We start from the raw sequence: 25,862 nt of genomic DNA, 5'->3' as shown, positions 1-25,862 counted from the left end.
TGGTGTGATTTCACATAGCTGAGCCATTCTGACAAAGTTCGTGCTAAAAACGCTTGCAGATATTTCCCTGGAGCAGCTAGGGTTACCAAGCTGTGTTTCCAGTACATACTGATGTCACATTGTGATGTCAAGGGAAACTATACTGGCTTTTACATCGGAAAAATGGGAATGAAGCTTGTGCATCTGCACAGCACCAGCAAATTCCTTCTCCTGTACAAAAGCCAAAACCCAACTGTATGGCAATGAACTGATCAGAGCAACAATCCCTCTGTTTTAACCTTGTGCAAAATTCTTTCACTGGCAGCTGGGAGAAATCAGCAGTTACCTGATCATTTCATTGCCTTTGAATTCATGTAATTGAATACTTATTATAGTAGCCCTGGGTTCTTTCACTAGGACTTTTAATGTATTTTTTATACCAAAGGAACGAACTAATATATTACATGTTTTATTTCCTCTCTGTTTTTAGCCAAACGCTATATTGAAACAGATCCTTCTGGCAGAGATAAGAGGACCCCCATTGTGATTGTGAAGCAGGGGCACGAACCCCCAACATTCACAGGCTGGTTCCTGGCTTGGGACTCCAACAAATGGAAGAACTGATCTATCCAAGGAGGCTTCAGCTTCAAGCCAAAGAATGATCAGAGCCCAGCTACCTTCTAGTATTTTTAAGCATAAGCTTATGCAAAGATATGGTGCATCTGTTGTTACACTTTCCCAAGCTTCGATATATTTCTGTGAATAACCTAGAAATTCTTAGCACTGGAAAGGATAAATGATAATTGTAAACTGGTCAAATGGGGTGAGTGCAGCTTTTCATGTAGTAAATATGGGAAGTGCTACAAATATTTTGTTTAATCTATTGATTCTTCAAACAGAAGCTGTGGATCCGTCTATTTTAATGTGCTAAAATGGGCCAAATTCTGCCTTCACTTAAAAATCCACACTAATATCACAGAAATTCCTTTAGATTAAAATCAGCATAGTATTGTGCAGAATTTGGCCTGATAAAGGACTAATTCTACATCTGTTGCAAGGGTAGGACTGGACATGATTTACTTATTAGGCCAAAATATTGCTACACTCACTCACATAAAATTTCAGATGATGCCTGATCCAGAGTGGGAGCTGTGTCTTGCAGGGGGCAAATAAGGGATGGGTTTTTTGAGAAAGCTGTGCTTAACACATTTTTGTCTTGTTAGTACATACATTTGGAGCTTTGGACTGAATGACTGTAAGAATATGAGGTCGACAAAGGTTTTTTTGAGCTCATTGTAATGAATTTCTTTAGATTTATCTTTGTGAACCACCTCCAGCTCCACCAGGTCTTTTTAACCAAAGCTCTTAAAACACATTCTAATGCACGAGGGCTTTTAAGTAGAACCGGAAGCAGTAACAGCTTCAAAAATACAGACTCTGCCTTAACCAGATTGCACTTAAGCAATACTTTGTCTCGGTTGCCTTACTCAGCAGTACTCAGTTCTTTTCCAGCATGCAGACTGCTCACCTGGTCAGGTGCAGGATGCGTTTCTACTCATTTTCTATGCAGGTCTTAGTCAAATATCAAGCACATCAAGCACAAGCAAACCCCTTGTTTCAGTCCACATCCTGGGAATTTGGAATGTGAGTACGCACCATAGAATATGGCCTTCTCTTTGCGCTCAGACACACTTATTTGGGCTTTTTTTATTCTGGTGAATTTAAGAGTACATTTTCAAAGCGGTTTTTATTTGTAATTTAGCCAAAAAAGTCTACGTAAGGGCAGTGGGAAAAATTCTGCTTCAAATCTTTAGCACTGCTTTGATCACTTATCCTATAATGCTTGTTTTAAACAACAATTTGTACAGCTATAAATCATGTCAATGTGGCTTTTTAATGAAGGCATTTCAACGGCTTTTTTATTCTTATAAGTTAGGTTGGAAAGTGAAATTTTAGACATTTTTGTATTTTTTTTAAACATGATTGTGATTTTGAATCTGGGTAATGCAAAAGAGTGAATTTAGTCTGATCTTATAATCCATATCAGTGACAAAAGAATTGTGAAGCTAAGAGATTAATTTTAGGGGTTTGTTAGCTTTAAACATTTGCTTAAATCTCCGCTAATATAACTGGACTGTATCTGAATGTAATTTCATTTCAAATAAAATTACAAAAAATAGTATTCTATATGCCGAGCTGATTTTCCTCTCTCTGACATATTGTTGCTCAGTGCTTCCACTGATGTCTAGCAAAACTTCCTAAAAAACCCAGTAGGTACCTTCCTTTTCAGATGGACAATGCAATGAGAAGTTATTTGTTTTTAGTTTAGTGCCATTTTACCCAATGGAGGGTTAACTCTTCCCAACAACGTGAAAGTTATAAGCCTAAGTGAAAATCAAAGAACCGGGTGCTTATTAGCTTGCGATTTCATCTTTAAGAAAAAACTACCATTGTTGTTATCAAACTCTTTGGCTTTGTAATTTTCTGCTTGCAAAAAGGATTGACTATAGAAATGACTATTTTATAAAATAGGAGGAAATAGGTGTATGTTTGTTTTTAAAGGATAGGTCTTGCTTTTTATTTGTGAGAGTAGATAAGGAGGTGTCCTTCTCCTGCTAGAAGGAGCACAAAGACCTTTTCAGTTCCTCAGCTACTGCACTTCATGCAGCCACTGAGCAGCCTGTAATTATCTGATGGTTGTCTTCGACACATACATATGATTCTTCTCATTTTTTAAAAATAACAGTTATAGTAGCTTCTTATCCAAGGATTAGACAAGATTTGCCCTCCTTGTACATAAACGTCTTCCGGAACACTGAGGGCTCTGAACTGGCACAGTCTGCCAGCATATTCTGCAGCACTGTGAAAGCCTCTTTTCAGTTCCCTCGCACAAGACAGAGGAGCTTTTGTGGTCTCCTGGCCTGGGCATTTGAGTTTACAATACATTGTCCCGGCACGTTGATTACTGATGTTGAGAAGAGCATTGAGAGCTCATAACGGAACAGTGTTCTCAACTGGGCTTTAAGCACAACAGCTGCTACCAACATTGTTCTTGGGTTTACTTGCTAGCGAGGAAGTTTATTTTTCATACATACATGTGCAGTACACACAAAGATGTATTCCTCTCTGAAGAAGAAAGAGAGGAAGGCAGGACAGACAGGATGGGCTATAAATGCTTGGAAATATTAAAGATTAAGCTGTTTTCAAGAAAATATTTAAGCACATAACTTTATGAATACACATAGCAAACCTATCTGCCTTGTTTTCAGAACAAATAGAAAAAATTGTGCAGATGTATACTGTACAGTCAAGTTCAATCAAGAATACACTATATCTTGCATTATTATCACACAATAATAGTACATTCACTCCATTTGTAATGGCAAAATTAGACCCTGAGTTAGCAGTTTCATTATGCTACCAAACAGCAAGCATTCATATGTTCTATTGGTTGTAAATACAGCATCATTTTTCACCTTTGTTTTATAGAATTTCATTGCAACAGAAAGATGTTAGGAATCCTTAGAGCCAACAGGACATCATAATACTATATAGTATTGGTAGTTTACATAAAATAGCATAATCTTAGAAATATGACTACAGATTGTACAAAGGAGAGGAACCAGTCTCTGGAAAAAACTGCTCTAAATATCCATTTTGACCATAGTACATAGTTCTATATAGCATCAGATCTGCTGTAAATGATTATGTTAAATGTAGCTAAATTCAATTGAACAGTTTGATCTCTTGCCAGTTCAGACTTACATAGGCTCCACCTGCAACAACAAGAAAATGATGAAGATGGTAGACAGTGGGACTGTGGTACCATCCCTCCCAGGAGAACTAAGGAATCATACAGAAAATATTTTGCTCGCTGGACTAGCAGCAAGTGCTCTCAGACATCTCTATAGGCTACAAGAACACTTCTTGTTATAAACTTTGCGATCTTCTTGTGGTCTTCATTTTTACTGGATCTAAAAAGGCTAAAAAAAAAAAATGCCAAAACAAGCCTATTATTTTCCATGGACTGAAATTGCTCCTCAGAGTCCCCTTGTCTATAGGAAAACTTGAAAAAAACCTTCAAACTTTGCTTTAGAATACAATTGCTTCTTCAGCATCCCACTGAATTTGTGCCTTTATGGCTTAACTGAGCCAAATGTAAGTATGTAAGATAAAAAAATTATTATCTCATAAAACCAGAGTTAGATAATACTTTAATGTCCTGACTTTCCAAATCCTTGCTTTTTCTTTTTTAAAGACAACAACTTTGTCTTTAGATAAAGAAATAGTACACTTTTCCCTTCTTATGGCTAGGACTTTTGCTGCTAAAATCAAAGCAACTTCTGATTTCATTGAAAACACAATCAGATCTTTAATCCACTACACGTCCTTTATGTCTCATTATATCCTCTCTAGACTGGCCTAAAGTTACTTTGATCTCCTCTGGCTATTAACACATTACCTTATGCTAAAAATCAATAAACTACACTCACTTCAATTAAAGCTTCCCAGGTGCAAGAGGGAGAAGGGCAGACCAATGGGAACTGGGAGGCCCACCATGCCATAAAATTAGTCGATGACTGTTCTGGCCCTTCTCCCCCTGCATGTCATTTTCCTCTTGACGTTAAAGTGTATTTGCATTACAGGAAAAAAAAAATATCTGTCCTTACAGAACAGAACACGTAAGCTGATTTTTATTTTTCTTCTAAATAATAGCAAATTGAGTTATTCTAGGGAGCATAGAAGGGCAATCAGCTTGTACCAAGCTTCTTCCTAAATGCATCCACACTTCCACCCTGCAAGTGCTCTCTCCCCAAAAGGATGCTATGAGTGTACTAAGATCCACAAGATTGTACCTTTTACCACCACATTTAACCAGTCAGCAGTGAAATGTGGGCCTCCCCACAAATGAAATGAAAGCATCAAGTGAAAACATTAATTTTTATTGTTTGGTAGACTACAGATCATTTGTGCAGAAAATTATCTGAATGGGGGCAAGTAGGGCCAGTGAAGGTACATACAATGTTTCTTTGGGAATGTATCAGGAAACAAAGCAGCGAGGCTGGGACAATCTGAATGGTATCCCACTGCAAGGCCCAGAGATAGGCACGTCTGCTTTAGCAGCAATAATGCTTTGATTATTCTAACAAAGCCTCTTGACCAGTGCTAGAAGAGCACAGCTCTCCCTGCTGCTCTTCAACAAATTTCACAGCGGTGACTCAGGGTGATTTCACAGCAGTTGACCCTATTAACATCAAGGCTGAATGCCATCAGGTGATTTCAACATCATTCACCTGACAGTTCACCGTGCTTTGTGTTGTCTGATGCCCTTCCTACAGAAGAACTAGCAACAATCCTGATTAAAATAGACCATTGCTAGGAGGAACCTAAGACATATTTCCCTCTGGGCTTAGATTTTTACAGAGGTGGCTCAGAAAGGTCACAGGTTTCCTGTAACAGGCATGCCAGCACAGCGGAGTCCCCGTTTAACCAGCTGGGTAGGGCTGTAGTTACCTTTGTTGGTGCCAAAGATTGCTGTCCTTCCCACCACTTACCAGCTGCTTTTCTACTGGACTTGGGCGAGAAGTTAGTTGTAGCAGGGAGAAGAGACAGGAGTGGCAGTGAATGTCTTATCAGCAAGGACAACAGGCAAGAAGCCCACTCTAACAATCCCCTACTTTCTTGCTAGGTAGTCCCAGTCAACAGTAGGTATCTCGCACATCTGCTGCTGCCAGGCGCTGTCCCATCCTAGCATTTGCAGATGCACTCCAGCATCCACTTACTAAATATCCCACGTGTGAATTCCCAAAGCTCCAAGTGATCTTATTTAAGGTTGTGTGAGGAAAGGTGATGGGAATTTGTCCTGTATTTAAAACAGCAAACAAGGATTCTGGTAACCTGCACTTCCTGTGGTCTGTGCCTCCTTGTGTAACCTGAAGTAAATCATTGAATTTCAGTGCTTCTATTCTCCACCTATTAAATGAGGATTTCTTCCATCCTTTCCCTGTTTATTTAAGCTGCGCTGTCTTTTACTGTGTGTTTGTACAGTGCTTGACCTAGTGAAGTCACTTCTGAACACTGTCATCGTGGAGGTACTGCTCATAATCCGGACAGCTGCCAGGGTTATTAGTGCCAAGCTGCGCAGACTTGCTCAGAGCAAGATTAGACGACGAGACAAGTGCGATGTCTTGGAGACTTGCTGAAGCACGGGTGCAGCTCCACCAGCGGTGGCATTGGGGTAGCAGAGAACGGGCAGGAGCCAGCTCAGCTGAGAAGTAAAGCTTTTACGATATAACACGATATGAGCAAAAATAACCCCCCCAGCAGTAGAGTTCAGGGTTGCTTTGTCAGAGCACTCCGCATACCCTAACTATAGGTGCATCTGCATCAGGTCCATATGAATTCCTCTCCAGATCAGGAGCAGCTGCTCTGGGGATAGTAAGTGTGATGGGAAGACAAGGCTCTCCCGTGTTTACAAAGGAGTAGCAAAATCCTCAGGTCCCTCTTTAGCTTGACCTAGAGAGTGAGAACGTTTGCTTTTAAAAGGTATGTCAACTTGTCTGATCTTCCATGCCCTTAATTTTTTCTGCTGCTGTTGTTAAAGACAAAAAGCCTCTCTACAGTACAGCTCATTCTGTTTCTGGCAAGTGGCATTTTCTGGGTGACTCAAGGTTTGTGGCTGTTGATAATTTATTGGATCTTTCTTCTTTCATTACTGAATTATACTGGGTAACAGATAGCCGCTGACGTGGCTTCAATCCAGCGGCTGAGCATGAAGGGTCCTGTCCATGGTAAAGTATATGAACTGAGAGGACCAAAAAGTGCCTGCTGACTACAGATGGAAGGATGAAGATAACTGCCAAATATCTTGTTCATTTTGAGGCTTTGGTTTTGCATTTTAATGGTATCTCTACTCTCGAAATGTCTGCTGGCTGCTGCTATTGGTTTTACATAAAAAGAAGAATTCCATAGTTCTGTAACAGTGAAAGCTTGGAGTTAGGGACTCCGTGGTGACTGCTAATGGCTATCGTTTTATCTCAACTCTGAATCATCACAGGTCTGAAAAACGCAGAAAGATGTATATGCTGTATGTGCTAGACTGCTGGGCCTTCAATCAGTCCTCAGCAAGGACTCAAAGATCAGCGATTTGAAGGCAGTGCAGTGGTGCTCACCTAAAAAACCCTCCATGGAGTTGTGCTGAGATGAAAGACTGTGCAGATGTCAGTGTCCCTAAACAAAAGTGCTGGGCTCTGAAGTGAGACTCAGCAGGTAGGATCTCTAAGACTTAATAACAGGCTTTCACAGAATGACCTACCAGAGGTAGGTCAGAGGCCTTCCATCATTAAAATAGGAGGAAGGGATGCAATCATTTCTCCTCTTTAAAGCTTTCTGATGCTTCCTTTGAAGATTCAGATTGGGGTTGCATAGACTCATGTGCTGTGTGCATCATATATCTATCATATTACTTGCCATCTGAAATCCAAAGACTTCAAAGCATGAAGAATTCCCTAAATAGTCCCTTTCTGCTTACAGTATGTCCATGCTTATTTTTTCCTTACATAAAGAGGTATTACTGGTTTTATTTTCCTTTTATATCCCAGTAGTAGAGAGGCCTTGAACGGAATAAGTAAATTGGAAAAAAATAAGATCATGTTTATAGTATCCTGCTGCTTCTTCTGCTTCCTAGAGTCCTGCCTGGACTCTTCCTTAATCTTCTTTCTGTGTCCTGCCCTGGTAGGGGCGTAGAGGAAGGCCTTCAAAGATGAGATGAAAACTGCAGAGCTTACCCTTGCAGAATTACTGCTCTTGCAGTATTGTCTCCATCCACTGGAGTTAAGTGATGCGATTAAAATCTCAGCTAAACAATCTGTTCCTCCCCAAGTTTGTTTATCTGCCTTCCTTACTTTGTTTAAAGCCTGCTAAGTAGCGTGGCATGGCCATGAGAGCCAGAATAGGGGAAACCTATATTCTGATAAAAAGCTGTGATGTTCAACATAAGGCTTAAAAATATATGTATTTAAAACTTAATACTTTGGCAGGTTTTTACATAAGTAGAGTTTACAACTCTAGTGGCAACAGGTGTTAGGTGCCAGATTCTCTGAAAGACTTCTACTCTTTTTCAATATTATGAAACTGGAATGTATAATGTGGTTTGTTTGAATCATATTCTCTGTGAGATGAAAGCAAAAATGATTTTGCAGAGACAGCTTTTATAAGGTCTTCAAAGTGAGTTTACTGTTGTTTCCATCCAAGAATTGAAACCTAGAAGCGCGAAAGAAAGCTTTCTGCCTAGCACACTCATGATCAGCTTTCAAATCAATTTTCGATTGACTTAGCTTTTAAACTTTAGCAAACAGTAGGCCCAATCTTGCATTCATTGAAATAATTTTGAGATTTACTGTTAACTTAAAAAGAAGACATGGTGAGCTGATAAGACTTTAAAATTCTAGACTATAGCTGAGCAATGAGCTGAAATTACTGCTCCCCACCCACACAATGTTTGTCTTCCCTGAAACCTTGTTCTTTCATCCTCCTCTTCTCTTTGGTTTGTTTCTTCCTCCTTTTTTCACCTAGCCATAATACAAGCTTGTGAGTTCCCTAGGATAAGGGTTGGTTTTCCTTTTGCTGCGTTCATATAGCACACAGTAATAGGCTTGGATTTCTCACTGAAACTCTTAAGTATTGCGACTGCGAAGAATAATTACATTTTTTTGCTGAAGTTTTAGAAACTGCAAAAAATACCCAGTACTACACAAGTGTCAGATGCCCATTATGTGTCCATGTAAGAGACTGAAACCTTCATGCAGCAGTTAGGCTAGCTGGCGAAACCATCCACGACCCTGGGGGAAAGAACTCCTCTGGTTGCACTGAAACTTTGTAGTTCTTATCACCTGCAGTCAAACAACTCTGTTTAGGCTTGAGAAAAATCCAATCTAGAAAGCTTAGCTCTGGTTCATATTCTGCCGACTGAAGTCGACTTTTAACGCTAGAAATCAAAGCAAGGGAATATTTGCTCTTTCCACTCCCTCCTGTAAAGCTGATTTTTTTAACACCCTTCTGATCCAAAGCAGAATTTAATGTATTGGTCAAAAATCCAAACATGCTCAGGGGCTGGATGCAACTGCCACCCGCCTGGAAAAGCTGTAGACCTGCACAGCTGCTACTACATCACCGTTTGTGAGTGCTACACCTTGGAGTGCTGTTGGCTTGGAAGAGGGGAAAACGCGAATAAGACTGAGCTCAAAACTCCTAGCCCCAGTAAATCTATAAATGAAAAGCCAGTCAGAAGTATGTCCTTCCTTGCAAGCAATGAATTGGGCCATACATCATTCTGAGTGCAAATTTATGTTTTATTTCGCTGGGCCAGATTAAGTATGTGCCCTGTGCCCTTAGATGCCTATTGACCAAGAGACAGACTAAAAGATCTGATCCAGTGATCTGTCCAGGAGTTTTGAAAACTCCTCACAAATGCCTCACAACTATAGGGCTAAAATGAAATGACTGGGGAAGACTTCTGGTAGGAAGTGAAGCAAGCACTATGGAGGATGAGACTAGTGGACTGCACAGTGAACTTCATCGGTTTTCTATGGTTTACAAAACACCACGTTAATTTATCTGTCAAAGTATATATTGTCTTGTTTATCTTCAGGAGCATTGTTAATCTATTGATTACCTCATTAAAGAAATTACAACTACACCTGAGCTCTGTTATCTGGCAAAAATTCATAATAAATTGTTGCCTTCTTTAAAAAATAAAAATTACCCTCCCCCCGCCCCAGTATCTAGGGAGCCAGCAGGTCTTTCTTTTTACTCATCTAAGAAAGAGATGCTTTCGGAAAGCCAGAGAGCAGCTATATTCCATACATATTTGTTCTGTAGGTGACCAGGAGTTGTAAGGAGCACTCACAAAGCTCCTATTATTGGGAGCACTGATAAATCGCAGAATAGTGGTTGGAGGACATCAAACAAATTCTTTGTGCTCTATTTCATTGTCTCAGTAGGGACTTATATTAGCTGTTGCCTCTGAACACCAAGCTTAAGGAGCTGTGACATTATCATTAACTACCTACAACATTATACACCGAAGCAGAGACTTAGATTTTTCACGCCCTCCTGGAAGTTTAGGCATATCTCCCATAGAATTTTAGTTCCATACACTGTAATCTCTGTGAAATCTTTTTCTATTGCTGCTATGCCTTTTTTAGGAGACATGAGCAACTGAATTTCCTCTTCAAGGTGTGCCCTTAACTTGATTTATGCAAAGTTATTACAGATGAACAACTTGCTCGTTTTTACAGTGGACCCTGTATATTGTATATTGGCATCTTCACTCAGCCACTGCCAAAAGGGTCAGAACACATCCAAGAGCTAGCTGTGCATGCACCGTACATGCACGTACTCCCTGCCCCTGCCAGCCGCAAATTAGTGGAGCTGCAGCACTTTGTCTTTTGTGACCATCTTTGAAATTCTCTCATAGCAGGTTTCAGCGCACTGTACTTGTCATTTAAGCATTTAATTAACTGTATGCTAAGTCCTACTTAGTGAACTAAGTGCTATACACTTCCTCCTGTCCTTGCACTTCCTTTTGGATATATGCAGTACCTGAAGGACAAAGCATAGCTTTTAAATAAGTAACTGTTGCAAGTGGATGGATTATTATGAAATAACTGGGTTAAATAAAGGTTTCATCCCACAAACACTTAGTCGGAAATCTCAGTCAGAACTTGCATCTCTTTTTCCACTACAGTCTATCAACTGAGATACACAAATTCATCAAAAAATAAGCCTTCTTAGTTCTGATGTTCAAGGTCTGTTTGTTTATCCAATCCTTTATAATTCCAGCAAATCTCAGCACCCTTACAAATGTTAAATTCTTTTACAATATTTAGAAAGTTCTTTAGAAAAGCAAAAATTTAATTGTATTTTTCTCTTCGTCATTACTCTGCTAGCAGTATTGCAAAGCAAACAGCAGTATCTGATTTAGTACTACTATTTCCATTATTATTCTGGAGTGGGGAAAATACCTTCACATATTAAATCTAGCTATGCAGGAACAAAATACAACAGATACTGCCTTGAATTTGAAATTGTAGTACTTTTAATCTGCTTGCAAACTGTTTCCAATATATTAAAGTGATATATTTAAAAATTGTGCAACACCCTTCAAAGGAAGCATTGTGAGGAGATGGTAGCTGATACTGAAATCTCAACTTGGTAGAATTTTAAACTATTTAGAATAACTCTGGTATAAAAAAAAGCTCTGAAGTGCTCATGGCTTTTCTGGGAAAAAAAAAAATTGAGGAAAAAATAAAGCTCTTGGAACCAGTGCTGTAACTGCCAAGATTTTCGAACAGCAGCATTGAGTAGCCCAGCACTCTCAGCAAAAGAGCGTGTTTGACTGAGGTCAGTAGTTCTAGAAAAAAACAAAAATGGTGTCACAAACTTGGGGTTGGGGGGGGAACCTGTTGCTGTGGTGAATATAAGTACAGATGTCTTTCATCAGTATAAAACCACGGAAGAAAATATGCAAGCCAAGGCTGTAAAGCTCATATGTAGTATCACACATTGAACGCTTTTAAATTCCTCATGGTGCAGAAGTCTTACCTCATGTACTGAAGGACTAAGGTACGAGATATTCTTCCATTTATTAAAGAAACATCTTTGCTGGGTTTTTTTAGCGCCAGTTGCTTAGTGAAGTAGGGGTAAGGAGACTGGAAACCAGGGGTACTTGCAACAGTAATGCTTTCTTCTACCCTTTAAAACTGCCCCGTAACTAGTTGTATGTCTGGGTTTGGATTTTGTGACTATAAACTTTGTATCATATGAAGACAGGATCTATGTTTAACCTTCATTAATTACATGCTGCTATTAAATGAACAATTAGTATGGTAGAGAGTTTTGCGATGCAAGTCCTTAATACATAGATGCTGTTGGGGACATGAGCCGTTCTGCTGTTCCACCTGATCTCAGGAAGGCGGCGTGTGATGTGACTCACACAACCACACGTAGAGAAAGTGGTCAGACCGTTCCCTGTGCTCCGCAAACCCGGAGTCACTGCCATCACAGCCATCCTATCAGAGGATGAAGCAACTAGAATTCACAGAAGTTGAAAGGCAGAGATGATAATTTTAGTCACCCTGAAACAACAGTTGCTCAGCATGACTAGGAAAATTTATGAGCTAGTACCACTTTTTTTCAGGTAACACACCTAACATCATTCAAGATGCAACTCAAGTGTGACTGTCAGTATCAAAGAACAAGGCTTTTTGTTTGTTAGGCATAATGTTTATTTATGAAAATGAAAGCAGTAAAATGTAAATGTTAGACTTCATGTGAAGGTAGGTATGAAATGAGAATAGATTTAATTAACTGGTCTAATCAGAGTGGTAACTTAAATTGTAACACACAGTGACTCCATCTCCTATTGCTCTAAGCTTTGTTACTTATTGTGAGGAAATAAATTAGATTTTCTACCACCAACTACTTTTTAATAATCAAAGCAAAATAATTCATGCAGCATGTAAGTTATCATAAAAGAATTCAGCAGACGTAGCAAAGATGATAAAAGGCTTCTTTGTGCAAAACATTTTGTATGTCAATTTAAGAGACGGTCTTAAGAGCAAAACTTCATGTGTTGCAATTTGTTAATGATTTCATGTTACTGCTTATTTTCAAGGGGGTTCTCAAAATCCATGGTGAAATTGCTATAGTATTTTATGAAGGAACTTGATCTTTTAGAACCATATAACATCATCTCAAAGCAGTACTTTTTTAGCGCTAATCTTAGATCTAGGTATAGTTGAAGAGGAGGAACTTCAATTTTTAAATGTACAACCAAGCTACAGTTGGTTACTGTAATAATAATAAACATTATTATTATTACACATACATGAATACATATTACCCTAGCCTAGGTCTGCCATGTCATTGTACTGAAATGCAATTGATTTTCTCTTTTATACATTGAGAAACCTGCTCAGTTTCCGCATGGAAAACTTGGCAACGTTTACAACCTTTCTCTCGACCTCCCTAGTGGATGAGGGAAAGGCAGTGGATGTGGTCTATCTGGACTTCAGTAAAGCCTTTGACACAGTCTCCCACAGCATTCTCCTAAAGAAGCTGGTGGCTCATGGCCTAGACAGGTACACTCTTCGCTGGGTAAAAAACTGGCTGGACGGCCGAGCCCAGAGAGTTGTGGTCAACGGAGTTAAATCCAGTTGGTGGCCGGTCACGAGCGGTGTTCCCCACGGCTGAGTTTTGGGGCCGGTCCTGTTCAATATCTTTATCAATGATCTGGATGAGGGGATCGAGTGCTCCCTCAGCAAGTTTGCAGATGACACCAAGCTGGGCAGGAGTGTTGATCTGCTCGAGGGTAGGAAGGCTCTGCAGAGGGACCTGGACGGGCTGGATCGATGGGCTGAGGCCAATTGTATGAGGTTCAACAAGGCCAAGTGCCGGGTCCTGCACTTCGGCCACAACAACCCCAGGCAATGCTACAGGCTTGGGGAAGAGTGGCTGGAAAGCTGCCCGGAGGAAAAGGACCTGGGGGTGCTGGTTGACAGCCGGCTGAACATGAGCCGGCAGTGTGCCCAGGTGGCCAAGAAGGCCAATGGCATCCTGGCCTGTATCAGAAACAGTGTGGCCAGCAGGAGCAGGGAGGTGATCGTGCCCCTGTACTCAGCACTGGTGAGGCCGCACCTCGACTACTGTGTTCAGTTTTGGGCCCCTCACTACAAGAAGGACATGGAGGTGCTAGAGCATGTCCAGAGAAGGGCAACGAAGCTGGTGAAGGGCCTGGAGCACAAGTCTTATGAGGAGCGGCTGAGGGAACTGGGGTTGTTTAGCCTGGAGAAGAGGAGGCTGAGGGGAGACCTCATCGCGCTCTACAACTACCTGAAAGGAGGTTGTAGCGAGGTGGGTGTTGGTCTCTTCTCCCAAGTAACTAGCAATAAGACGAAAGGAAACAGCCTCAAGCTGTGCCAAGGGAGGTTTAGATTGGACATTAGGAGAAATTTCTTTACTGAAAGAGTGGTCAGGCCTTGGAACCGGCTGCCCAGGGAAGTGGTGGAGTCACCACCCCTGGAAGTATTTAAAAGACGTGTAGATGAGGCGCTTAGGGACATGGTGTAGTGGGTATGGTGGCGTTGGGTTGACGGTTGGACTCGATGATCTTAGAGGTCTTTTCCAACCTTAATGATTCTATGATTCTATGGAGCAGCAGGAATTGGTGGTGTGAGGTGGCTAACCATGTCTCTTTCATGAAGACAGAGGTGTTGGGATCCCATCACTATATGCCAGCTACCTGTAGCTGGCAGTGCATCGCCCTTGCAATAATTTCATTCTCCTCATGACTTCATTCCTTTGTGTTTTACAACTAATTCAGCCCCATGATGCAGCTGGCTTCTTCCTCTCCCTCCTTCTGCATTTGCTCATCTTTGCTTCTGCCCTTTACTGTTCTGTAGTTCCGGCTGTACCCCTCTGCATCTGCAGTATAAGGGATTTGGTTCGTATTTATGTTTCACTTTTCATTTGATTTGCATGCTACTCACAACATGTGGTGTTATTAAAAAATAACTGCTAAGGTGATTAGCTATTGAACTGGATAATAAATGTCATTAGCCTGTTCTACAGAATGATGGTATTTAGCCAAAACAAAAGTAATAATGTGCTTATCTGGCCAAGGAAATTCAAGCCCACTGGCTTCACTTTGGAAAGAACTTCTCATCTGCTGTGTCACCAGATGTGCTTGTATAACAGTCAGATCTACTTGAATGGAATTTACCTTTAAAATGAGCAGCACTAAGTGAAAGCTCTGACTTAATGTCTTGCTACAGTGAAACTCTCATGAACTGCTTGCTTTTAATTTCCATGAATTGCTAGTTCCATATGAAAGACGATTTCTTGTGAAGTACATGTGCAGCCTTGCAAGTAGACATTTGATGCTCTTTTGCATCTTTGTTATCTGGGCACTGTGAGATAGCTCCTGCAGCACATGAGGTAGTATGTATTAAAAGGTAACCTACGTCCATGCTGGGTAATAATATTAAAATTTCCAAGAGTCTTCTCTTTCCACTCTATGCGAATTCTTTCTTGGCAACGTTTACCTCCTCTCTCTTGTCACTATCAGTTTCATGGTCCATATCCCTAATAAGGACTATCCATGTTTCATAGAGGTAGTTAATGGATGCAGCTTCAACCTGCCCTGAACCAAAATTATTCCTGGACCATTTAGGAGTTAAAAAAATCCTATTTTACCATAATGAAGAAGCCACACGTTATGCAGGTGCTACTTCTTTTTCTTGAAACACAAAGGTTTGTCCCAGGCTACCTTTTCTGTGTGGAAAATATATATAGACTATATATATGAAACATATGTAGAAAATAATATATTACCATTTATCCTGGTAAACTGGTATCAAAGAAAGGGGAAAGGTTTTTAGCCCAGAGAAGCTGAAGTTGCAGTTGCTTTCATGAGGTAAGCAATGCTGAGCCAGAAAGAAGTCAGAAATGTAGACAAGTTAGGAAGTGAGGTAAGCATCAGTAGGTGAAACGACCCCAACACAGCAATTAGGCACCTCCTTATTTTGCATTACAAAGTCTGCACACGGCTTGAGCCTTTTTCCATTCAGTTTCCTCATACATGTATCGTTCAGTTATTGTCACCTGTCATCTAATAACAGTCCTCCCTTCCCCCCCCCCCCGCATTTAGCTACTTTAGCTACATACTTAAAAAGAAAGTAAGTATACTTCTTGCTGTACACCTCCTTCATTCAAGGCTTCTGCAGGATAATCAAAGCCTTGCTTCGCCCTTACCTTCAATTATCAGAGGTTGAATGTGTCAGCTTTCTTACACTCCCACTAATTTAGATACCATTACTCCCTTCATAACACCTGGAACACCTGCCCAGTCTGCACGTTTGACTTCTAAAGTAGCATGAAGTGCATGGGAGGAGTTGATCAACTTGGATTGTTATTTAATAGCTGTTTTGCAGAAATGCCTACAGGCATTAATTAAGATCAAGGTGCTAAACACTAAGAAGACTTACAATGAAAAATAGTCCCTGCCCCAGAGAGTTCATAATACTTTATAGCAAGTTACAACAGGTGGATGAGATAAATTAACTGTAGGGAGGGAAAGAGAAGCAGCACAATCTACTTCTCCAAGCATTTTCTGGACAGTCTGGATCATTTTCATGTATATATATACAAATAGAGGTATGCTCATTTTGCTGAAGATGTTCCTTTCTCTCTAATCTTAAAACGATCTCCCTGATGTGATAAAACTCTTCTTCCAAAGAAACACATCATCTATGAGATTCCTTCTCCATCTAGTGTGTTGGATATGCTATAGTCCAGAAAATCATCAGTTCTGCATCCCTCCCTTTTCGAGGGTACTGAAATGTGTTATTATGTATTGACAGAGCAAGAGATAAAGGCAATCTTGCCACATTTTACATTTAAAATTAAAATACCTCCAATAAAAGTAGGAGCTGGCCCATATCCCTCCTTGTGGAATTAATCCTAAAATATGTTATTATAAAGCTGTGTTAAAGTATGAACAGATCTTGGTAAAAATCAGACGTTAGTTTAGAAGACTGTAATATCTAATAGGCTTATTTTTCCATTAAAAATAGGGAATACATAATTTTGTACGTGGAAATAAAGGTCAATTTGATTTATTTCAGCTTGTCAAGTTTTATGAATAAATCCATTATCTCTAGTAATATTCCTTAACAAGGTACTTTTATTTGGTTTCCACCAATTTTAAATTACTGAAAACCATCCATGAAATAATTAAAGCCCACTTTTATTGTCACTATAAATGCTTTTATATTACATTGTATGCTGTGCAGTTCTTCATACTATGCAAAAAAAAATGTAAAATACTGCCAATCAGAAACCTTACTAGTTGGCCTTAGGGGTAGTAACTTACCCCTACTTTTCCATAGATGTAGGCCACTTCCTCCAAAGAGAGTCATCTGCAAGATCAGGATGTAAATAACTAACAAAGATAAAAGCAATGAAACATTAATCTCAGATGTAAGCAAATGAGAATTTTGCTATTTTTAGTAGGACTATAATGGGTATCTTAACACTTTAATAACATGAAACCTTGCCTACAGCACACTGGGGAATTTTTGTTGCTATACAATGTCCTTTTACTATTAAATTACTTCTCTTTTATACATCATAATTCTTTGTGGTTTAAAATATAAAGTACAATGCTTTCAAAGGAAAAAAAAATATGATTGCCAGAATATTCTTAAAAATTCATCCCCTTTCAGCGGCCACATCAAGAAATTTGGAAGTCCTCTAGAAAAAATGCAAGGTTAATGTTGAAAATGCCTCCTTTTCCCTTTTACTGGAGCCCAGCTGGTTAAAAAGTTGGCTGATTTTAGTACAAAGTAGAGAAAACATACACTTGGAGCGGTAGACTTCGGTAGCACAATAGCTTTAGTTAGCAGTTAAAACATATGCTTTTATAAAAAAGATTGATTTATTTCATTTTTATCTAAGGTTAGAGATGAAGACTTTTCTAGTATGCCCCGCTCTGAAGTCAGCATATCTGATCCTTTTGTGCACTATTGGTATTTTACACTGAGCTGGTGTACATGCAACACAGGCAGAAGTAGCCATCTGCATTGCCACAGCTGTATAAAATCTACAGTGGCAAACGCCGTAAGTGAAGAAAGCAGTGGGAAGGAACAGAATGATGGAGAGACAGCAAGAATATCTGAGACGAAATACTCCTCCAGGCCTCCTCTAAAACCTGTATGCTCTGGAAACAGTCACATATGAAAATGTCTTACTAGACGCTAGTAATTAGTTCTGACTTTGAAAGCCTTCACTGCTCAAATCAGGCTTAGATATTAAAATGCAGAATTACTTAACATATCCTTGTGCTGTGGGAAACCCTCCTTGAATATAAGCTGGGTGACATTTATGTTCATTCAAACCTGACCACTGCTGCTATCTCTACATGCCAGGCATCTAACAGGACGATTTCATCCACGCAGTTATTCTCAGCTCCTCCCAGGCTGTCTCCTTTTCATGGAGACAAGCGAAAGGCAAGAAGAGTAAGGTAAGAAAATACAGTCGGGCCTGGGGCCTTGGAGCACTCACTCTTTTTTATGCAACAGCATGAAACGCTGCTCAGAGAGCTTCCCTCCCCTCTAACTTCGCCCGTATCAGTGTCTGCAGAGGTCCCAGGTGGTGGGGGCAAGGCAGCCAGCGCGCTTTTCCACAGCCGCTGAGGCACGACGGTGGCCTAGAGCCGGGGATACTTGCTGCGTCACTCCGACAGCTCAGGAGCTGCAAGGCAATTTATTGAGGCTCTGACAGCAGCACCGACCGCACTGCAGCACCCCAGCCTCCCTGGGCAGCGCTCTTCACCCGGGCCTCCCCAGAACCGCTCCGAGGGGCCGCGACAGGAACAAACAGCACCGCCATGGCGCCACCTCCTCCGCGCCGCGGGGCGGCCGGAGCCCCGCGGGCGCAGGCCGCGGGGAGTCACGTGGGCAGGAACGCCGCTGGGGGAAGGCGGCCCGCGAGCTGCTGCTTTGAAGCCCGTTGCTAGGCGACGGGAGGGCGCGCGGCGCCTACGGAAACGGCCGGTGGTAGGAGAGGGATGACGCAACAGCCGGGTGAGCGGAGCAGCCCCAGCGGCGCCCCCCTGCCGCCCCGGGAGGCCTTCCCGGGAGGCTTTCAGCGGGAACGGGCGGCCAGAGAAGGGCGTTGCCGCCGGCCCCCCCGCGGGCTGCGCACCCCCGGCAGTGGCGCAGGTGCGCTGTGAGGCGCCGCCGAGCCGACTCCCAGGCCGCTAGGGGGCGGGGCTAGAGTGACAGCACCCACATCCAATGAGCGCGCGCGCCTCCGGCGAAGGGGCGGGGCGCTGAGGCCGGCGTGGAGCTGCGGCCCGCCCGCCCGCCGCAGGGGGTGAGAGGCTGCTGGCGCCGCCCGCCCGTTGGGGCATGGGCCCGCGCGCCGTGGGCGGAGGGCGCGGCAGCGGCGGCTTTCCCCGAGGGGGCCGTGTGAGGCAGTGACTCCGCCCCGCGGAGGGAGGAGTGGGGTCGCTCAGGCAGGGCGTGGGCGGCGAGCGGTGAGCCCCCGACGTTCCCCGGCCGCGCTCGGCCCCAGCGTTCGGCTGAGGACGGTAAAACTCGGGTTCTCCGATGAGTGGCCGGTGCCGCCGGCCAATAGGCGAGGCGGAGCGCGCCCTCCTCCCCGCCTCCGCCGCGCGGCGGGGCCAATGGGGGGCGCGGGGCGGGGCGCGCGGGGCTAGGCGCGGGCTGGGAGGTGCCTCGCCGCCAGATGCGGGGGAGTCGCGGCGGCGGCGGCAGCAGCGGAGGGAACAGCAGCAGCAGCAGGGGTGGCGGAGCGTGCGGCGGACGCGGCGCGCAGGCATGGGGGCGCGGGCAGTTTTCGCCTCCCCGCGCTGAGGGACGTGCCCGCCGGCGGGGCCAAGCGGTAGGCGAGGGGCGGCGGTTGGCGGTGGCGGGGGGCGCAGGTACCCGGCGAACTGCAGTGTCGGTAGCGGCCGCCGCCGCGTCGCGGGGCGGCAGAGCCCGCTGGGCCGGGCGGGGGACGTGTGGCGTTCCGCGTCGCCCTGCCTGCGGCCGCCGCCTCAGTCGGGGCGGCGGCGCTGGCCGGAGCGTTGTGGCCGCGAAACCCCGGCCGAGGCGGCGCGGGGTCAGCCGTGGGCTAAACGCCGCTTGTGTCGTTGGCAGGATCCGAGCCTAGCGCGGCGGCGAGCGTAGCCGTGGGAGCCGGCCTCTGCTCGTGGCAGCCTGCTGTCACCTTCCCGTCTGGCAATGGGGAATGGACTCTCGGACCAGACGCCGATCCTCTCCAGCCTGCCTTCTTTCCAGAGTTTCCACATCGTCATCTTGGGACTGGACTCCGCTGGGAAGACGACCGTGCTTTACAGACTGCAGTTCAATGAGTTCGTCAACACTGTCCCCACTAAAGGATTTAATACGGAGAAAATCAAAGTGACACTGGGCAACTCGAAAACGGTCACTTTCCACTTCTGGGATGTGGGCGGCCAGGAGAAGCTAAGGCCACTGTGGAAGTCGTACACAAGGTGCACCGATGGCATTGTGTTTGTGGTGGACTCTGTCGATGTTGAGAGAATGGAGGAGGCCAAAACGGAACTTCATAAAATTACTAGGATATCTGAAAATCAAGGAGTGCCTGTCCTTATCATTGCTAACAAGCAGGACTTGAGGAACTCTCTCTCCCTTTCTGAAATTGAAAAAATGTTAGCAATGAGTGAGCTGAGTTCTTCGACTCCCTGGCATTTGCAGCCTACCTGTGCAATCATTGGAGATGGACTCAAAGAGGGACTGGAGAAACTACATGATATGATAATTAAGCGAAGGAAAATGTTGAGGCAGCAGAAAAAGAAGAGATGAGTTCTATTTTGACCTTTCTATTTTAGAGTAGTTACATGGTCAAAATTTGACATTAGACGGCTTCCAAACCCTGGCCTGCTTGTTTGGATGCCGTTAAGCTTAGTTACATTAAACAATCAGTTGCACAACCTTGCCGTGTGGAAGGCTGTGCAGTTATGGAACTTTTTTTTTTACTAGTCTCTTTTGAGTTTTATGGCTCTGCACTATTTCAGAAGCCCTAATAGATGATGTAATACTATCAGGAAATGGATGGGTGGGTATATGTGACATGGATGTCTAAATAGCCAAATAAAATGAGGGGTTTCTGCTTAGTGTTGTATTCATATGTTTGAGGGTGCCCTCTGCAAACAATTTGCATTGAAGGTGTTCTGTGTTTTTAAACTTTTAATGCTCGTAAGTGGAGTGTTTAGGTGAACATTATACAGCTTTAAAAACATGTATGAAGCTAGTAACCCATTATTTCGAGAGGCTGTTTTTTATCTTGTTTGGGGATTTCTATGAAAGCTTGGCTACATGTGTAGGTTTTTTTAATTTGGCACTTTTTGAAATTGAATCATGTTCAGTTCAAATACTTGAAATTTAAGTGCTGTGGATTCTTCAACTGATAAAAGAAAGACTTTGACAAGTAAAAAATGTAAACAACATGCTGGAGCATGGAAAAGTGGTTTCCCAACATATAGCATGTTTTTGGTATGTAGGGTTTTTATTTTTTAGAAGTAGCTGTTCATCATTATACAGTGCTAATCAGGTTTAAACTATTACTCAAAATTAGTAATTTATTTCTGAATGATGAGTATTATGTCCTCCTACTATCAAGTTGAAAGTAAATTAATTGCAGTAAAGGAGCTATAAAGAACAACTCTGGCTGTTGTGGTTCTAACCAGTGCAGCGTTCTTCGCTCTACTGGTGAGTTTTCTGGCAATAAAATAAAATTATAATGAAGTAAAGATGGAGTTAAAATTAGCAGAGCACATCTTGTATCTCCCCAAAATGCCCCATTTTATTAAAGTGGTATTGCTATGTCACTTTCAACGTATGCTTTTTTAATCGTGACTCTTAAAGTATTTTGTGGTTAGGAATGTAATAATGCTTTATACACTCAAAACATTTGACACTACCGGGGGTGGGGAAGGGGGGGGAGCGGGGGAAGAAGATTTTCAAGATGGGCCTGTGTTCTGCTTTAATTATGCTTTAAGCTGTTCTTGTTTACAGAGTGTGCGAACAGTGTTAACTGGGCAGGATAGTGCTTGATGGAAAAGGGAGGGTAGTTTTTCTTACTGGTACAGAGCTTCAAGTGACTGTTTAGAAACCTCGCTAGTAATTAAAAGGGCTAAAACAGAGCCTGGATTTTTAAGACTAACTTTAGTGGTGCTGTAAAAATTCATCAGAATGTTAGATTCTCTTTAAACTTCTGTTGGATATACCGGATAAAAAGAAAAGTAAAAAAAAAAAAAAAAAAGCAACATCTATTTCCTCCTTTTACTCAACCAGCAAAGTAATAATTTTTCTTACCTGCTGCCATGTATCGGAGGATGACAGCTACAAACCTGAATGTCAGTCAATGTAACTTAGATATGTTTAAAAAATAATCAAACTTTTTAACCAGCAGCTGTTCGTCCAGGAGGTAACCAAAAATGCACTTTAGTGTCTTCAATAACTGAAAGTGACAGCTGTTTTTTTTATGACATCTTGGTCCTTTTTGAATAAACTGAAGTAGCTTCCAGTGGAGCTTTTGTATGTTGGTTATATATGTACCTGCACTGGTGACATTGTAAGTCACTTACTCAAGTAATGTCTATATTTATAGAAATGTGGATGACTTCTTAAACCTTAATAAACAATTCAAAACAAGCCTGCAGAGAGAAGGTGTCTGACTACTTGTACTGCAGCAGTACGTTCTCATCAACCTCTGTGCACGTATTGATTCTAATAACAGTAGAGCTATTTCTGTTGAAATCCAAAGTCTTATAAATGTAGTGAGGCTCATAAATGTCACGGTGTTACAAATTGCAGGTATCTCATTAAAAACTTTAAATCAATGGCATGTCTGTATATTCACAGAAGAAATACTAACTGCAGTGACTCCTTTCTGAAAGAAGTGATGGATCTTGCATAATTTGAAAAATCTTTTATATAGCTGAACCTATTTTGTGTTACGTGCAATGTTTAACAGGTGATGTTGGGCATTTATCACATGTACTCACAGGTGGTACTTAATTTAGTATCTTCAGGCTCGTGGATCTGAAGCTGTCCAAGGGACTCACGTGTACTTAAGCCTTGGGTGAATTTCCTCTTCGGATTTTACGGCAGTGAGTAGAATGTGGCAAGAGATATGGAAGCTTCTAATTAGTTCCAGGACCTGCATGTAGACGAGACATTTAGCCTGCAAATCAAAATTGCTAAGTTTGAACAAGAATATCCAAGCCTATCTCTCAAAACCCTGATATTTTCATTTCTGTTTATGTAACTGATGGCACATCAAAATATAGGTTACTAACAGTCAGTCTTGAGAAAAAGCTATATTAGTGATGCTGAGCCCTATAAATTTGGGGTGTAATTGGTATAATCTGACTAATATTTTCCTAGTGCACAGTGCTACTAGGGTGAGGAAGGTGAGACAACAGGCTGGCTCTTTGTACCCGGTAAACAAACTGTACAATACCAAGTAATAATTGCTTCATTTCAAGTATTCATGAGACTTCTATTGAGAATAGTTGAAAAGGCATCCTGCTTGAAAAAGTCAACCATATTTTGTTCTGCATATTAAACATGCTAGTGTTTATCTGGTGACAGTCTTCCTAAACTCTTCTATGTATAAAAACTTCAGTGAATGATTTTAAATAAAAAGACGTGACTGATCTGTACTCTAGCACTCTGGAAGAAGTGAGAGAAGGTGGAGAGTAGTGTTTATAAAATGTCATGGTTGTTACCTTGTGATACTTAATACTGACTTGGAAGTAGAAAACTGAGTGGGGGGTGAGTTTTACGTTCAAGCTATACCTTTATCTGTACTAGAACTGTTTTGCTGGAATATTGCAGTAACTGTTCTGAGTAAAATATACAAATGTAGCTGTACCTCCGAAACTGTGTTTTGTATTACTATGACAAAGTCTTCAACTATGAACGAAGTGGTGATTGCAGTAGGGCATTTGGTATCTTAGCTGATTGAGCTTCTGCTGGCATAGTTCTGTCAGCCTGGGATCACTCTCTTCCATACGATGAATTGGCAGTTCTGGACTAAATACTGGTATGTGTAAGAAAATCTTTAGAGGAGCTGAATAAGCAGGTGTAATTTTGTTATAATGCTGGAATTACACAAGTTAAATTTTAAAAGATTTGCTAAAATGGGCTACAAATGACACTCTGTTCTTCACGGCACTAGATAAGTATCTTAAACTACTGCTACTTTAAGGAGGTATGGAATTGCATTTAAATTGGTGCAGCACTGTTAAAAAATGAACAAACCACAACGTCTTGTAACCTTATCACTGTTGTCTTAGCTTACCAAAGTTGGTATGGCATTGCCTCAGCTGTTTATGCACATGCAATTGTTTAAAGTTAACCAGCCTTCAGGATCTGGTCTCTGTTTTCTAGCTGCATGGCTCTGTATTAGCTTGTGACCGTTTCAGCTAGAAAAAGTACTGGAGGACGGTGAGACTCCTTCAAGTTCTTGACATCACTTTTGAGTTGTGTTGCACTGAATGTGCATTTACATTTGAAAAAAATATAAATACTGGTTTTCAGCCAGGTGATAGGTGAAACCTTTCTCTCTTCAAATTTTAATGTTTTATCCTAGCCTGGTTAGGTTTTATCCTATTCTTAATGCGTGGAAAGCAGTAGCCACAGCCAGTCCACAGTTCCCAGCCTGACTTAGGTGCTTCTGTACACCTTACACAGCACTTCGGTCCTGCAGGAGTTTATTACCTGGGACGCAGTGGTCACAGCGAAGCGAGGAGCTGAAGGCAGTCTGGTGGGGTGGGGGCTAGCAAGCCCTTCCAGACCCCAGCAGGTCTGCACGAAGGCAGCTCTGCCTTCCTGGGGGGTGTTACCTGCATCTTGGATCATTTGTTTACAGATAGCAGGGTGTTAATTAGTGTCTGGCTGAAACTTTTTGTTGAGCGTGTCATTCTTGGCATCGGAGTAGGATTTAGATTCTGCATTAATACTACAAAGAAGGACTTGGTAAGGCAGAGTGTGGAAAATGTAGGCAATCTATATACACTATATATAGAGCACCAACCTTAACATGCAATCTTGATTCAGCTGTGTGGATTGCAATGCATGAAGGCCAGCAAATGTGTACTTATAAAGCCATCTTCCTTTAACTTCTTTTGAGAGAGAAATCTAGGCATGAATCGGTGCTTTTTGCATCAGTGTTTTAACTTTACTGTTGGGTGGCTCATCTTTTGAGAGGGTCACAGTTTACAGCCCCACTCTGGCCTCATGTCCCTGAGCCAAAACACCTCTTGTTGCTGCTGGGAGGGATGTATAGGGAGCTGTGAATGGGCATCATCTCCTGTTTGTTTAGTCTGGGGGATGAGGAAAGCTGCTTTTTTTTTTTTTTTTTTTTTTTTTTTAATCCTGACTGACATAGGTATGTGAAGGCCTGCCCCTCTCATGCTGCTCTGCAGGCTGTGATTATTTTTAGGAGCAGTACAAGACTGCAAAGACTGCAGAGCTGTGTAGATAAACCTGCGTGTGTTTTTAAACTGAAGGGAAATGCCCAGCCTGACTTCACAGCAGGGTGAGGCCTGGGGTTGTCATATGGGCTCCCACAGCCATCCTGCCTATCTGAGAACAACATAAAGGGGTGATACGTAGCTGGTACCTTCCCCTTCTTTAAAGCATTAGTCAGTCTTCTTAAACCAGCTGTAAAGAAGCAAAAAATGCAGTTTCAAAGACCTAACTGAAAAAAATCCTAAGCTGCAAATTAAGGGCTTGAGTCTCCTCCCTGTCAGTGCCCTCTGTTATTGGCGCTGGCTGTGAGTGATCTGAGGCACCTGTGCGGCGGCCGGGCGATGCTGCCTGCTGGCCGCAGGGCCTGGCGAATGGCACAGTCACCCAGCATTCACATACTGTTTTTATTCAAAGGCAAACCCAAAATCTAAGGAGAAAAAGCAGGCAGGGAGTCCAGACAGTGCTTCCAGACTAAATACCTGCTTGCAAACAGCTCAGGAAGGTAAGAGATGATAATCCCTGAGCTGTGAAGATTATGATTTCTTAGTTCCAGCTATATTTACACAGCTGCTCCACCAGAATTAAGAGCTAAAGATGACAGAATAGTTAGAAAGGAGGTCGAGTACAGTTGTTGGCTGTGGGGTGTGTGGAGCGAGAGAGGATTTGAAACTGTTGGGTTTTCGTAGCTTTTCAAGACACATTGAGCCCTAAGGGAAATAGATATGCTTTTAGGCTGTTTAATTGGTTTAAAATCTTTATTGTTTTACGCACGGTAGTTTTCCTATTGCTGAA

At 42.3% G+C, this 25,862-nt stretch overlaps 2 protein-coding genes and 1 long non-coding RNA gene across 5 annotated transcripts in view; 2 read left to right on the top strand and 1 right to left on the bottom strand.

Annotated features, from left to right (window-relative positions):
* SCIN (scinderin) overlaps positions 1-2,166 on the top strand; it is a 56,225-nt gene extending 54,059 nt beyond the window's left edge. Inside the window, exons 16-17 of one of the 2 annotated variants that reach the window (XR_012672667.1) lie at positions 470-1,694; positions 1,761-2,166. Coding sequence is in view for 1 of the 2 variants with exons in the window: in XM_075143662.1 (XP_074999763.1) it covers positions 470-603 (134 nt within the window). In the remaining variant the exon portion in view is untranslated. Of the gene's footprint in view, positions 1-469 lie in introns of both variants that reach the window. The other variant, XM_075143662.1, reaches the window with a different exon arrangement.
* Positions 1,724-18,810, bottom strand: LOC142079444 (uncharacterized). The gene is made up of 2 exons (XR_012672668.1): positions 16,913-18,810; positions 1,724-3,962 (listed from the first exon to the last, which is right to left on the bottom strand). It is a non-coding gene; the product is annotated as an uncharacterized LOC142079444 (long non-coding RNA).
* Positions 18,811-19,114: 304 nt separating this feature from the next.
* ARL4A (ARF like GTPase 4A) lies at positions 19,115-21,418 on the top strand. 2 transcript variants are annotated; one of them, XM_075143661.1, is made up of 2 exons: positions 19,115-19,132; positions 19,707-21,418. In XM_075143661.1, exon 2 carries the CDS (start codon positions 19,791-19,793, stop codon positions 20,391-20,393), a length of 603 nt encoding a protein of 200 aa, XP_074999762.1. In that variant the 5' UTR covers positions 19,115-19,132; positions 19,707-19,790; the 3' UTR covers positions 20,394-21,418. The 2 variants fall into 2 exon arrangements, with proteins under 2 accessions (XP_074999762.1, XP_074999761.1); XM_075143660.1 differs by lacking the exon at positions 19,115-19,132 and adding an exon at positions 19,259-19,446.
* Positions 21,419-25,862: the final 4,444 nt, after the last annotated feature.

The sequence above is a fragment of the Calonectris borealis genome, chromosome 2, assembly GCF_964195595.1.
Source record: "Calonectris borealis chromosome 2, bCalBor7.hap1.2, whole genome shotgun sequence".
Taxonomy (NCBI): Eukaryota; Metazoa; Chordata; class Aves; order Procellariiformes; family Procellariidae; genus Calonectris; species Calonectris borealis.
The sequence above is the reverse complement of the archived record's forward strand: the minus strand, read 5'-3'. Positions and strand labels throughout refer to the sequence as shown.